This window comes from Nothobranchius furzeri, chromosome 8 (assembly GCF_043380555.1).
Source record: "Nothobranchius furzeri strain GRZ-AD chromosome 8, NfurGRZ-RIMD1, whole genome shotgun sequence".
Lineage (NCBI taxonomy): Eukaryota > Metazoa > Chordata > Actinopteri > Cyprinodontiformes > Nothobranchiidae > Nothobranchius > Nothobranchius furzeri.
This window is the reverse complement of record NC_091748.1, coordinates 66528541-66544292: the sequence shown is the minus strand read 5'-3', so window position 1 is coordinate 66544292 and position 15752 is coordinate 66528541. Positions and strand designations below refer to the sequence as shown.

At 41.4% G+C, this 15752-nt stretch overlaps 1 protein-coding gene across 3 annotated transcripts; it reads right to left on the bottom strand.

Moving 5' to 3' along the window:
• Window positions 1-2412: 2412 nt before the first annotated feature.
• Window positions 2413-15421, bottom strand: lhx9 (LIM homeobox 9). 3 transcript variants are annotated; one of them, XM_015970897.3, is made up of 6 exons: window positions 15318-15421; window positions 12120-12337; window positions 11321-11523; window positions 10282-10640; window positions 6928-7130; window positions 4033-6496 (listed from the first exon to the last, which is right to left on the bottom strand). In XM_015970897.3, the coding sequence occupies exons 2-6, from the start codon at window positions 12297-12299 to the stop codon at window positions 6242-6244; spliced, it is 1200 nt and encodes a 399-aa protein (XP_015826383.1). In that variant the 5' UTR covers window positions 12300-12337; window positions 15318-15421; the 3' UTR covers window positions 4033-6241. The 3 variants fall into 3 exon arrangements, with proteins under 3 accessions (XP_015826386.1, XP_015826383.1, XP_015826385.1); XM_015970900.3 differs by lacking the exons at window positions 4033-6496; window positions 15318-15421 and adding an exon at window positions 2413-3609 and having other exon boundaries at window positions 12120-14010; XM_015970899.3 differs by lacking the exon at window positions 15318-15421 and having other exon boundaries at window positions 10282-10637; window positions 12120-14027.
• Between the last annotated feature and the right edge of the window lie 331 nt (window positions 15422-15752).

The window sequence follows — 15752 nt, the reverse complement described above, 5'->3', positions numbered from 1 at the left end:
GCTTCAGTCACACACACACACACACACACACACACACACACACACACAGCAAGCAGTCAAGCTGTGTCTCATTCACATCGTCACCCCTCTGACATCTGCCTGTGTGTGTGTGTGAGTGTGTGCATTTGAGTTGGTGTGTGAGTTGAGGTTAAATAGGCGCCTAGCAGTGAAAGGAGTGAAGCGAGGCGGAACTGCCAGAGCATCACACACACTCCCTCCCAACCGGTGACAATGGAAACGACACTATCAGAGCAACATGTAAACCACGGATGTGCCCCATGCCTCAGTGATTATTCCATACTTTGTCCTGACCCTGTCGCCTGTCGCGCGCACGCGCGCGCGTGTGTGTGTGTGTGTGTGTGTGTGTGTGTGTGTGTGTGTGTGTGTGTGTGTGTGTGTGTGTGTGTGACCTCTAAAAAATTGTTTGTGCTTGCAAAGAGAAAACACACTTTCTGTCTGTACACCCAGAAAATTCACGTTTTCTTCAAAAATGTTGTTAACTTCTGCTTTTACAATTCCACCTTGTTGTTTCTTTGGACTCAGTTCACCCTAATGCCATTTTCAGCATAAAAACATTTTTGGGATGCATCTCTTGTTCTTTCTTGACCATTTTGTTGCATGTTTATGTCAAACACAAAAAAGTCGCCATAGCTATAAACTCTCATTTGAAACAGTTGCAAAATCCACCTGAGCTACAAACATAGTTTGGCTGTTTAAGTCTAAATTAACTCATTTAAATCACACTTTAAAGTGTGGTTTCCTGAAAAATAAACATTTTTAATGATTATTTCAGATTATAATTGGTCAATCTGAGTTTTTCATCCAGGCAACATGAATATGTCTCCTACACCTGTCTCCTGCATTATCTTCTGATAGAAAATAGATGGTGAAACACTTGGATTTAAAAAGCCTGACAGTGTGACCTCACACTGTCACTTAATATTCATGGACTCACCCATCTTGACTCGTGATGGGGAAGATTGTTGTTAGTTTAGCGTCCGGAAAACAGCAGAGAATGTTTCGGCTAACAGACGCTAACCATTAGCGTTAGCAACTCCACCACACAGCAGAGCTCCTTCAGGCTTGTGTTATTTGTGAAGATCAGTGTTGCAAAGCAAATGGAGATAGTGGTAAAGTTACATTGCTGTTTGCCAATCAGAGGTGAGATGTCCAAACATCAGGAAGTAAGACTCTAAATCCTGAAGCTCTCCTCTGATCTGGTCAGCTTCTAGACCCTGAAATGGGTGCACCAGGGCTTTTTGTACCCAGAGTACGACTTACAAGGCATTCATTCCCACTAGAGACCACTGAAATGTAGTGATTAAATGAGTGAACCACGCCTTAAAAAACTATTTTTCCTCCTAAAATCACATCTTTGCAGCTTGAACCAGTTTTCTTTGACTCTTTTGCACGTTCATTTTGTCCATTCCCATCAACCCATTTGAAATGTTAAGGTTTGCATGTTTGTGCTTCTAAAATGAGCTGAAACCCAGTTAAACCCACTCCAGATCCATATGATAATGCATCTGATTCGATCACTAGCTCACACTGAATAAGTGTTCTTCTTTATTTGTTTTGCGCTGATGCAGAGTGACCCAGGTGTTATGAAAAACCTCCTCGTGTGACAGAAAATATGCTGCGCTGTTAGTTTTGTTTTAGTCAGCGTATGCAGCTGTCATTTACTGTCGCAGGAGGAAGACATGAGAGAGGAGGAGGAGGGCGTCAGCTGGCAGAAGGCCTCCTTTCTTACCTGTTGCTGCAAACATAATTTTACGCTTGTCTCACATTTAGCTTGATTCATTGCATCTCGTGTCAGTCAACCATTTGCAATGATTTGGTTATTTAAGTTGATGGACCAACACGTATGCGTTGCACAAATCATTTTTGTCTTTCCTTTTTTATATATATTTGAAACAAAAACACATTCATAGATGTGCACACAGAAACGTTGCAGATAAGACGCACGTTCCAGCCGCCAGCAGCTCAGAAGCTTGAAATTCTTGTCAGCGAGGATCCATGATGTTGTCCAGATTTTTCACCCAGCAGCTCCAAATCGGAGCTGGGCTGTGTTTGTTTGTGTTTCTGCTCTGTCTGGGCTTCCTGTAGCTCTGTGGTGTCAACCTGCCCACCTTCCTCCCATCAGACCCGAAGAACACAGGCCTGCTGCCACAACGAGCAAAGCCCCCCAGCGACTGAGGTTTTCTCTTGGACTGACTGAAGTGTTTGCTGTTTCCCACAATGTTGGAATTCAACACCAACCTGTTTACTGGTCCCTGTGTGGCTCCAGTTTCTCCTCCTCACTTTTTCCCCCTTTTCTCTCGTTCTGCCATAGCTTACATGCAAATCAAGCTCGTTTTTACATCCATGTGCCTCCATCATCCCACATATACTCAAATCAAAGCAGTCAGTGGATCATTTTTAACCTTTATTACAAAAACAATTACATTTCCAGTCACATGACTATCCTAAATTACTTTTTGGACTGAAAAAGTTTGAAAGTGGCGCTGAAAAGAAATAGGCTAAATGTCAAATACGGGAACAGGCGTCTTAGGCGTCGAATCTACCCGGATAATGTTTCGAGACTCACTAGAGATTTACTGTTTTCACAAATATCCACAAAAAATGAGCGTTACCCTTTACAGTCAGCAGGATGTCAAGAACAAATAATCCTGAAGCAGCGTGATCTACGTCCTCACACCGGCATTTGTCAGCTTCTGAGTGAGGGATCTAATTTCTGTGCTTTATTTGGCAGCAGACAGTAAATCATACAGGGAATCAAAGGAAATCATATACATCTCAAGGCAAATGTTAACAAGATGATGAGGCGCATGCAAAATGAGAATCTCTTCTTTATCCGCTTTGTCTTCCCTTTTTTTTTTCTTTACTTCCTTCCCTCGGCACAGCCAGATGGCCAAGCTCCAGCTCCGCAGCCCTCTTCATACACTAGTCGTGTGTGCTGGGCATCCTGCTGCCGAGATTCAAGGAGGCCATGTGTTTTAGCGAACGACACTCGTGACAAAAGAAAACTTCTATTTAGCAAGCTGGTTCTTGGATTGGGTGCAGGGGGCAGCAGCGTGTGTGTGCGTGCATGTGTGTGTGTGTGTGTGTGTGTGTGTGTGTGTGTGTGTGTGTGTGTGTGTGTGTGTGTGTGTGTGTGTGTTTTCATACCAAAAACATCCACATGGTCTCAGTTTGACTCTGTCGGACGCTGACTCTCCTTCAGTCACGTCCTACCTTTCCATGAGGTTTTAAAACTATGTTACAGGACATTTTCTTATATTTCTGTCCAGTTACTACGACTATACAGCTTTATTTTCACAATGGTAGCTTAAATATCACACATTGTGGCTCTCCTTCAGTGATGGATTCAAACATTTCGGACAAACTTTTGTTCTAAAAAGAAAAAAAAAAGATCACCTGTTGTACATTAGCAACTGAAACAGGTTTAACGTTGTTTATTTTTTCTCAATAATGCTATCATCTTATCCTAACATTGTCTTTGTCTTCAATGGTGAGGAATTCCCATCAAAGTTTTCCCCTTCGCTTAATACTTTAGGGAATTTTCAAACGTCGGGATGTATGGCTGTAATGCCCCAAGATTTGTTCTCCCTGAAAGAAACGATAGAGTAAGAATATATTAACTACAGAGCAACCTGGCTTTACGGGGTCTGCATTTATTCTTACTTCATATTTAGACGTACCAATACGTTATGCATAAATATATATATTCATATAAATATATATATATATATGTGCTTTGCAGCATTCCTTTGATTGAAAATTTTAAGCCATGTTCATGCATTAAAAAGCAATTTCATGTTTTTGACTGCAGGGTTTAGATGCAAATCCATGGGGCATTACGTTAAAAAACCATAAACATCATAAATTAGAAAATAGAAATCAAAAATGGAGGCAAAAATGAAGACTTGTCATTGATAACTGAATGCTCTCTCATTTGCTGATGTGGTAAACAAATTTGCATTCAAGGAGGAACACAAAAAAATGGCAAGCGTAATGAAAAATAAAAACCCGTTTAAAGCAAAGTATTTTTTATTCACACAAATTTAATCAGATATATAACAACCGTTTGGTCCATAAATATTTAAGGGGAAATAGTTTCTATACACCATCTTTATCAAGAAACAGGGAAACATGGACAATCTTGATAGAACACTTACTGTACTCAACTATTAACACGAAGATCAATATATAAGGTTCTTGGATTACCCAACTATATCTGAAAGAGTGCACAAATGCTTTCTATGACATCGCTGCCCTCCCCCCCACTCCCCTTGTTTTTTAACAGGATACACCATAAAAAGATCTTCGGAAATCAGATGCAAAACAGTACAAAACTAGTGAGGCGCCAAAAGGATGTGAATCAGTTAACAAAGAACACATAGATCCTGAATTTCACAAACTTTCTCCCAAGTTATCGCATAAGGCACATAGTAAAAACTGAGTTAGGCATCTACTTCATCACGTAGATCAAGAGTACCACCTTGTTCTACAAAAGAACAAATCGTGACACTCACAATGAAAATGTTATCAACTCGAGATTTGCTCGCTCGGTCTCTGAAGAATAATTTGTTGTTGTTTTCTTTTTTGGTCTGTTTAGTGTCGGTCAAGAATGTGTAAATATGGCCAAACAGGAGAAGACATGGACGATGGTTATGACTCCACCCATCTGAGGTCATTGGACTGTTTGTGTCAGCTAGTCTGCAGCACTGCAACCACTTCTTTTCTACTTCTTTTTTCCCTTTTTAAGATCTTGTCTTTACCCTGAGCAACATGATAAGAACAATAATGCACTTTTCGATGGGCAGTATATTGTCACTGTGCAGTTGTGGATCTATGAAAGTGTTTCCTAGGTTTAGTTTGTTGGACTACTCTGCCATGAGATCTACAAATAAAAATCATTTTTTTTAAAAAGTGCTGTTATGGCAACAACTGATTACAACAGTGCCCATGAACTGCTCGTCGATCTGAATTTGTAATAATCAAACGATTTCAGTCAGTGAGAACCGGCTGAACCTCTGCACAGATTGTGAGATTTGCTTCTTTGTCTGCATTACAGTTAAGATGTGAATCAGAGCAAAATGTGTGTGTGTGTGTGTGTGTGTGTGTGTGTGTGTGTGTGTGTGTGTGTGTGTTTCTGTGTATGAGTGTGTGTGTGTGTGTGTGTGTGTGTGTGTGTGTGTGTGTGTGTGTGTGTGTGTGTGTGTGTGTGTGTGTGTGTGTGTGTGTGTGTGAGTGTGTGTGTGTGTGTGTGTGTGTGTGTGTGTGTGTGTGTGTGTGTGTGTGTGTGTGTGTGTGTGTGTGTGTTTCTGTGTGTGTGTGTGTGTGTGTGTGTGTGTGTGTGTGTGTGTGTGTGTGTGTGTGTGTGTGTGTGTGTGTGTGTGTGTCCGTGTGGGCATGCATGTGTGTGTGCATGTGTGTGTGTGTGTGCGTGTGTGCACGTGAGTGTGTGTGTGTGCGTGCATGTCTGCATGTGTGTGTGTGTGTGTGTGTGTGTGTGTGTGTGTGTGTGTGTGTGTGTGTGTGTGTGTGTGTGTGTGTGTGTGTGTGTGTGTGTTCACATGTTCTATCTGAAATGGCCTAACAGGTGCTCAACCATTAGATATGTGAGAATGTCTGATTTCATGAAACATTCAGAAATAATCAAAGCCTGTTTTCTGGAGTTACCCATATACAGAACATTCTACGTGTTTGTTTTCCAATTATTCCAAAACAGAACAGAAAATAACTTTAAATCAGGTAGTGCGAACACAGTGCATACATATACATACTTCTGGTGTAACTGTTTTAATTTTTACCAATTTTCCATCAGTTAAGGATATTTCAATACAAATGTACAAATAAAGTCAAATCAGTCAAATCGTTTTCTAGACAATCTTTAAACTAATTTTTCCCCAGTTGAGTCGAGACATCCGAGACAATATCCTAATTCCTTTAACTCCAAGAATGTCCAAGAATCCAAAATAGGTCTCTGCATATGCAACGCAGTTTCGAAATGCTACTGGTTCTAGTGAATTCCTTGTGTTTTAAAGTGGTTGCTGCTGTTGGTGCTCTTGTTGTTCTTGTACTGAAGTACAGCACCTTCTCTTTCCCCCCAAGTCTCTGGTTGGTTTTTAAAGGTGTCATTTAAAAAAATAAAATGTAAATTGAGAAAAAAACTAAAAAGAAAAATCAGAAAAACAAAACAAAAATATTTCAGTTCAAACGACAATCTGAGAGCTTGTTAGAAAAGGTTTGTCAAGGTAGTTTGTGAAGGGCTCCCCGAATCATGGCTGTCCAAACTAGAGGTGACGGAGGTCACTACAGTGATAGAGGGGTTTGTCAGGTCTGTTAGTGTGGCTGCGCTGGAGGGGGGGGTCAGGGCCCCACTGTCGGATGAGGGCGGAGGGAGTGAGGTGCCATCAGCCTTATCAACACCTCCATTCTCCTGTCGCAAAACGTTCCTTCTGAATTTGGCTCTTGCGTTTTGGAACCAAACCTGCAAACCAATCCCAGTGTGGCTTTTACTTCTTGTGTTTGTGTCTTTTGCACAGTAGATTACATGTCAACTTATTACAGCTGTTACTATGGTTTCCCTTCTCTTTAATGCATAAAACTCTATAATTAGATCAATTTCAGACAATAAATTGAGCTTAGAATATAGATTTGAATAGAAAAGAAAACCAAAATTTCATTCTTTACTTGTTTTTTTAATGGGAGAGCTGAATAGCATTAATCACACAACAGCGTTTAGCTTCGATTTGTGAAAATACTTTTATATTTGAAATAAACAAGGCCCCTGGATATACATCTAATGACTACATGGACCAAGAAAATAAAAGGTGACACTGATGGTGGGAAATGAGGGGGACGTGGAGGAGGAGTGGGATGTGGACACACGTGTGGAAGGAGAGACGAGCTTGAGCTTACCTGTAGAACTCTCTTAGTGAGGCCCGTTTTCTGGGCCAGCTGCTTTAAGTCCTTGGCGTCCGGGTTGTGGTTGATGGCAAAGTAGGATTTCATTGTCCGCAGCTGATGGTGCTTAAAGGAGGTCCGCATTCGTTTGGTTTTCTGTGTTGGAGGGTAGGCCTGCTGGTCTCGATCCAAGTGGTCAGTGTCGTTCTCGTTGCAGCCTGCAGAGAGGGAGGGGGAAAGTGCAAAACGCTAGATCAGTATCCCTACACGGAGTCATCTTTTACTGTCTTCATTACGTTTCTACAAAAAAAACCCACACATAAATAAGTAGAGGCGCCCGGTAAAATGAGTGTGCTGTAATTCAAATTCTAATAAGAAATATAATACATTTTGTAAATTGTAAATAATACAGTGAAACTGTGCAACCATGACAACCAGAAAATAAATTCAACAGGCCAAAATGAAACAAATGAGGCTCCAGTGCATCACAGCACACCTAGGAGACGTAGCTGTACGTTTAAAACCCAAAAGCATACACTTGGACCAGGCTAAATCATATCTGAGTGTGTTTCAGAGGACTAATAGACCTAATGGGCCTCATTTGTCAGCAGCTTTGAGCATAAGATGCTTAAAAGGGATTCACCAAAGCGAAAGCATTCCTGGCTAAACAGCACACAGATGCAGAAACATTCATCTCAGTGAGACTTTGGAGCATAACACACACTTTTGGTCATGTTGGGCTGAAGCTGGATGTTTGGTGCGACAGAGGAACATCGTTTTGGAGGTTTTAATAGAGCTCAAAAAGACGTTTCAGATGTTTAGATTTAATTGTGTGGTTTTTTTTAACATATTTATCTTTGAAAGTTACTTTATTTATTGTAGTGGTTTTATTCTGCAAATAGTGCAGAAGAGGTTTACGCTGCATGCTTTTTTGGGCTCTTTTTAGTGGTTAATAAAATTAAAAAACACACAGCTGCATCTTGATTATTGGACCAGACAGGTGAGGGTTTCATATACGATGGAATGTTACATTTTATAGTATAAAAAGTGAGCATAAAGTGGTGTTTTTCACATAAATGATCCTATCATCCATTGTTTCCCTGCCCCTGCGCTGTGTCGGCTCATGTTTGACTCAGATCCCACCACTAGGGGTCTCCATATCCACATTAAACAGCAGCTCTGGGGTCCACAGCAGACCTTCCTCAACTGGAAACAAGCTCGGATGTTCTGTTCACATTGAAAATAGACCTCTTCCCACTTGTCATGAAAATGAATCTCCCCGTCTGACAGTGATGTGTTAACATGAGCTGTGTAGAGCAATTACAGGAAACCTACAGCGAGTCTGTTCGTTACGGAAAAGAGAGAGAGAGAGAGAGAGAGAGAGAGAGAGAGAGAGAGAGAGAGAGAGAGAGAGAGAGAGAGAGATGATTTAGAGTGGAAACAACAAAGAAATGTTTTGATTGCTTCTTTTTTGCCATGTTTAATTTTTTTTTGTTAAAATTTGTAAAATTACTATTGAAAGCCGTTCTATTCTATTCTATTCTATTCTATTCTTTTCTATTATTTTCTATTCTATTCTTATCTAATAAAGAGTCCCAGATGAAAACTGTAATATCCCCTTTGGGACCCTCATCGTGTCTGGTGTGCCTAATAATGAGCTAACATCATTTAAGTGTGTGTGTGTGTGTGTGTGTGTGTGTGTGTGTGTGTGTGTGTGTGTGTGTGTGTGTGTGTGTGTGTGTGTGTGTGTGTGTGTGTGTGTGTGTGTGTGTGTGTTGTGAGTGTATTTTATTTTAACCTTTTGATGACTGATTACAATAGTTTTCCTGTAAAAGCAACAGTAGGAAGTTTAGAATTCGCATAATCCGTCTCAGTTGTGTCTCTAAATAACAAACCGAAACTCTTTTAAGCGCAGACTGTGCCGTTTTGTGTTTTCAGCCCCTGGCCTCTCCCTCTCTCTCTCTCTCTCTCTCCATGTGTGTGTGTGTGTGTGTGTGTGTGTGTGTGTGTGTGTGTGTGTGTGTGTGTGTGTGTGTATGTGTGTGTGTGTGTGTGTATGTGTGTGTGTGTGTGTGTGTGTGTGTGTGTATGTGTGTGTGTGTGTGTGTGTGTGTGTGTGTGTGTGTGTGTGTGTGTGTGTGTGTGTGTGTGTGTGTGTGTGTGTGTCCCTGCTGCAGGCCCCTGCTCTGCGTGGAGCTGCCCTGTCCCTGAGAACCGCGCTGACCGCTGCGCAGGAGGCCAGGGATTCCAACGTCACCTTCAATTAACAAAGAACAATTAACGCGCAGATTACCCCTATTCCTCTCCATTCATCGGGAACGCAGGAAACTTGGCGCACAATGACAAACTTTCTGAACCACGCTCTAATTCGCAGAAAGCGACAACAAAACGAGGACGCTGCAGGGAGAGTTGGGGGTCGGGTGGCAATTCTCTACAATTCAAAGTGTTAGGGAACAAAACACATTTAACTTAAATGGTTATTTTAGGTCCACAATAAAAACGCATGAAAATGGGATTTCTTTTACGCTCCAGTTTTCAAAAATAAATTAAAAATACATAAAAGAAACATCCCGTAAAGTCATTTTTGACCCAGAATCATCTGGATTGTAAATGTCGATGAGCAGGTTGAGGGTGAGGTCAAGTTTTCGATCCAAATCTCTCACTCTGGGCTTCATGGAAACGGTGCGTAAAAGGCGCGTGGACAGAAAGGTGCAGATCAGTTAGCCGGAGGCGGCAACGGTGCTTCACCAAACACGCACAGCATACAGGTGAGTTGTACACCTGGTGGCCTGGGCCCCAACACGGGCAGCGACACAGAGCTGGGGGCTTGTTTTTTTTTACTTCCGTAGCTTTTTATTAAACAATGATCATTTATTGCGTAACGGAGGAAACGTTTGTCTAAAATTGGAAAATGCTATTATTTATTTATTTATTTATTTATTTATTTGTTTAATTATTTATTTAATTATTTATTTATTTATTTATTTATTTATGCAAATAAAGTTTACTAAATGAACGTGACTCAGTTAGCAGAGTTGGAGGACATGTGGAATCCACAACACACAATGATGCAGATGTTTTCATCATGGGAATAATGCTTATTATTATTAATATTATCAATATTATTATTATTATTATTATTATTATTATTATTATTATTATTAACAGGATTGCCAGTGTTTTATCTTCAGTGTAGTCCACTCAGGGCTTACTGAGCTCAGCTGCTAGTCCAAACACTTTAAAGGTCAAGTAGTTAATTGCTGTAGACCTTCACACGAGCCCGCGTTATTATAATAAATGATTTCCTATAATATTAATCTGCCTCTCAGCTTGGTGTGAGGTCTCCATCTGGGCAGCCAGCCGCCTCACCTGTGTTGTAGCTGGGTATATCCATCCCCATGGCCGGGCTCTTTCGCTTGCGCGGCCTTCCCTTCTGTGCCGTGCCGGCTCCGTTGAAGTACGGCAGCGCGAGGCCGCCGCCCTTGGCGGCGAGCTCGGCGAAGTTGAGTTGCGGGTGGTAGTCCGGGCCCTGCACCAGCGTCTCGAAGTGGAGCCGACAATACACCAGGCTGTCCTTCATGCCGAAGTGGTCGCCAGTCGTCAGGGTCTTGTTGCAGGTGGTGCACGTGAAGCAGCTCAGATGGTACACGGAGTCGCGCGCTCGCATCACCATCTCTGAGGCCGAAATCCCGAGGTGGCAGCGCGCGCACCTCTGCACGGAGAACCTTCTGGAACAGACACATTGTCAATAATCCTCATAGATCAATAACACACAACAGACTGGGTGTTTACCAAAACACAACATGCGTCATGGCGCAGAGGGATCTAGCGAAAGGTGTGCGCACGTGACTCAGGTCTGGGTGCACGACTGGGCCACATCTGGCCTGCTAAACAAAAATATCTGTTTTCCCAAATAAGCAATGAAGATGCAGCTGAACATGAATCCACAAAAACATTACAATTATATTTTAACTGAAAGAACAAAGTAAAAGTTTGGAGATGTTGGACTTTAACATAAGAAGTACCATCATTGGTAGTACTCAGGTAGGAGTTTACGTTCGTGTAAAAACAGAAAAATGTAAAATGCTACATTTACAGCATTTAAAAACGTATTACGTCTAGACATTTAAACCCAAGACAGGTAAAAAGGCAGGACGGACGTGACGCATGAACTCAGCATTCCACTATATTTATGTCGATGATTCAACTTCAGACAAAAACAATCCTTTCTCTGTCACTAACGGAAAAACCTCTACAGCTCCCCTGGGTTAGCAAAAACACAAATAAATAAAATAAACGTCTGTTTCATCAGATCTGGAGAAATTATGACCAAAATTCGTATTTAAGATGATTATTAATCTTACAACAGTTACAGCCAGACAGATATAATAACCATAAATGTTCTTACCTGTAGTAATCTTCCTTGCAATAAATACTTCCATCCTTAGCAAAACACGTTAGCTCCGACTCCAGCGCTAGTTTACATTCACAGCATTTCAGGCACCGTAGGTGCCACTGTTTGTCCACGGCCAGGAGGTAATATCTGTCCGAAATCTTCCCCCCACAGCCGGCACACAGGGCGGGCTTCTCCGGGCTCATGGAGGGCATGGTCTGGGTCAGAGAGGGAACAGAAAGTAGGGTGAAGGGATAGCTACTTTCCTCTAATGTGTGATTAAAAGTACTATATTAAAAATGACATGAATTCTAAATAATTGGATTAGTCTCTTAGGTGTGGTCGCTGAATTAAGGAATAGAAATAATTTAAAGATATTTTGAAAAACACAAATTTTATGTGCAGTTTAAGAATTATGAATAATAATAATAATCAGAAGAAGAATGTGAATAATAATAAGAATAATCATAAGAATAATAAGAATAATTATAAGAATAATAAGAATAATTATAAGAATAATAACAATCATAAGAATAACAAGAATAAGAATAATCACATTTTTTTTTTGTTTTAATACAGAAAAAAGTTATATTTGCATTATGTTAAGATCTGACATTTGGAACAAATTCTACATTTTTTCTGTAATTTTCGGGAGGAAATTATTTTTAAAAGCCTAAACAATACAATGAAATGTACTTTACAAAAAAAATCTTTTCAGTTAATATTTTCCTCCTTAGGGATAACAGCTCGGCGACAGAACCGAAGACAGCGAGGATTAAAACAGGCTTTTGACCCAAATCTCCGCGGATCTTACCGACTCTCTCCCGTTCAGCTGCATGCCCTTCGCCAGGCGCGACTCCGTTTTCGACCTCCTCTCCATCTCCTCCATGATTCCTTGGATGTGATCCCCGGAGATCCCGTGGAAAAGCATGGCTCCCGGTCCTGGACACAACGTGCAACTGCCTGCCTCAGTCTTGCAGCTCACCACTTCCATATACGTGCGGCGCAGCTCTCAGCGCATCCGAGTGGGCTCTGGCAACAAGAGGCGCACAGGAACAGAAGCAGGAGAGTCAGACCACCTCCTCCACGCAGACTACAGCATGGGTGGGACAGGAGGAGAGGTGGTGGTGCTGCACCAACTCCTTCCTGCTGCCCGGGATTGTCTCTCCTCCAGGGAGGGCAAAAAGAAAAGAAGAAAAAAAAAATCAAAAATCAAAAGTAAATAGTCCAAATGATGCGACAAAAACGGTGTGACTGTAGGATGGAGAGGGGTGAGGGGAGGGTGCGTCAGTGCGAGCGCTCTCCAAAAATAATGACACAAAGTTTTTGTGTTTCTTCTTTTTTTGTTGTTGTTCTCTCTCTCTTTCTCTCTTACTCACTCTCTCTTCTCTCTCTCTCTCCCTTGTTTCCCAGACAGGGAGAGGGGGGTTCCTCGGTGCTTGGAGGTCAGGTTGGGACTGCCTGGATTTCAGAACCGTGTCCTATTTGTGAAGAGAGCAGAGCCGGCCCAGTCTGAACAATTTGGTAGGAGGAGTTCCTCTCCCTCACTCCCCCCTCTCTCACCTCTCACTGACTGGCTGTCTCTCTACCTCCCTCTCCCACCATCACCGCTGATTTACTATTCACCAACAAAGAGCTGTCACTCTTAAATAAAAATACAATAATTTATGAAATAAACTCGATGCCGGCATGAGAAGGACCACTTCTGTATGAAACACGTTGCTTTTGTTCTCCATCTTTAAAGAAGCTGCAAATTTGCATACACTCAAATAATAATCTTTTACTTCTGATGTAATAGTTAGTTGTTTTTGTCGTGGGGCGTGATTAAACGATCTGAAAATCATCTGCAGCTGTGGCTTTTATTTAGAAAAATTCTGAATTCTCAGTTTAAGTTGGTCTGAATCAAAGTGTGTGTTGGGGGCGTGGCAGTGATCAGTGACAGGCTAGGAGGAGGGGACCGTTTACATTAAACAAGGATTTATTTTTAAACACAAACAAACTAGAATTTCATTTTAAAATTAATGTCACGTGTTTATTTCTTCTTTTTAAAACAAAATTACAGGAAAATAATATGTGTAAAATAATTGACCGAATAAACCTATTTGAATCTAAAAAAAACCCTATAATGTTTATTTGTAGAAATGTTTGAACAGGAATTAGTTTCTTCTTTCAGCTAATGAAGGAGTCAGTGCTTACCTACAAGAATCTCAATCTGACAAACGACATGTTGATTTCCTGTTTCTAGAACAGAAATTTTCAAGTAAAAACGGCATTTTTCAAATAGGATCTCCCAGCTAGTCTGCCCCAGAGGAATCATTATTATTAGAAACGTCTGACCTTATCTCACTAAACGCTACAGAGTGTACAGGACATGCAGAAGAAGCTGCAGTGAAGTTAAGTGTCACGTGTTAAAAACGTAAAAACGCCAAATAAAACTATGACAATGACAATAAAAGGAAGTGGTTTCAGACCGACCACTATTAGAGGCCAGATGTGGAGAAAACTGGCAAAAACGAGGCAGCTCCAAACGCAACACGAGCTTCAGCAGCGAAGATAGAAGAATTAATCATGTTTATGGTCAAAATTCATTTGGTTTGATTTTAGCAAGAAGCTTCGGGGGATCCAGGTGTGGAGGCTTCATCTGAAGAGCATTATCATGTGGGCCACCACCTCAACCCCTCCCCCCTCCACACACACACACACACACACACACACACACACACACACACACACACACACACACACACACACACACACACACACACACACACACACACACACACACACACACACACACACACACTGGGAAGTTGTGTTGGCTTTAATTGGAGGCCCCTTGACAGCAGCGCTATAAGTCGGAGCTTGAACCCTCCTGGACGGAGGGAGCTGCAGCTGTTCTCCCCCCCAAATAAATAAATAAATAAATAAAAAATAAAGCACGCCGGTAATTTGCTCCCTGTCGGTGTCTCAGCAGCAGCCACAAAGCGGCGAAAGTGGACTCAAAAAAAGGACAAAACGTTTTGCCTGGACAAAGACACCACAAGAAGATCGAGCGGAACATCCTCACGGATTATTTTGAGGCACCTGCGTCTTTTTCAGTGTTTGTTTTTATTTCCATTTATTGTCCTGCTTAATAAAAACGCGTTTGTGACCGTTCGCCTCCAACGCTGCGTTTGACTGAGGAGGCATTTTGGCACCAAGGGAACTATCACGCGCTCTTCATTTAGTTTTGTTTCTTTCTTTATGTAATTAACATATTATACCTGCCACTGCCGTGTGCTCGTGACCTCCTTTAAAACTGGTGTTGAATCACTACTTTTACTGCGTTGGTGGACTTTTATTCTAGGGACAACAAAAACCAGCGCATTTATGATCAAAAACAATAAAATGTGGAACGTTTAGTTTGAAGGAAAGTTAAATAATATCAAATCGATATTTTTAAACAGGAAAATGTTTTTATTTCTGGTGCAAAATAAAAATTGTTTTTGATTTAGCTAATTAAATTGTCTAAAATTCATGATTCATGTAAATAGAATATTTTTAGTAGATGTCGAAGTAAATCATGTGGTTAAAACGAGAAGCTAAGTTAGAAAATGCAAATAAAACTGCGTTAAACGATTGAATTAACGAAAAATCAATTATTTAGGTACATAAGTGATGCAGCTGAATAATGTTGCCACAAAAGCATCATTTTTATTCTCACGTGAAGCAGACGCATAAGTTAAAACGCCAGCAAAACACAGGGTAAAATACATGAAACATTTTTAAAGGTCCGACTCATTTGTTTTAAAAATTTCCATCCAATATTAATTTTAATCCATCGATTGCGCATCTTCAGACGGCCTCAACTTCCATCACTCCTGTTTGACCGGACATCAAAAGTGTCGCCAGCTTCTCCTCCCGCGCTCCTCTTCTCGTTTTTTCTTTTTTTTTTTTCAACTGCGCCAAAACCCCAAATCCTGCCGTGTGTTATTTTTGCCCCGAGTCTGAATAGTGATAGGAAAGGTCTTACCTGAGGCTGAGCAGCGCGTGAGATCCCTGTGCGGCGCGCAGGCGGAGGAGCTGCGGACTGCACGCACAGAGGAGAGGCTGCTGCCGGTAGATGGGGGGGGGGGGGGGGGGCTGTTCCTCGTGTCTGAGCGCACAGCTCCCGTTCGAGCGTCAATTAAAACACAAGACATTTAAATATTCCTCTCCCTCATGCAGGCAGCCCTCAACACAGCACAGCAAACAGGAAAACGGGGAAGTCACGAGCCAATGGCCTACTCGGAAGGGTTAGGAGCTGGGATGTGCTCAGAAAAATAAAAATAAATCAAAAAGGAGGATATGTCTTCACGCTGTTGTTTACTCTTAAATATAATCAAGATACTTTTAGGGATTATAAAGATGCACTCTTCTTATTTAACTGCAGGACTAATGCATAAATATGATCATTTTTGTACTTAAG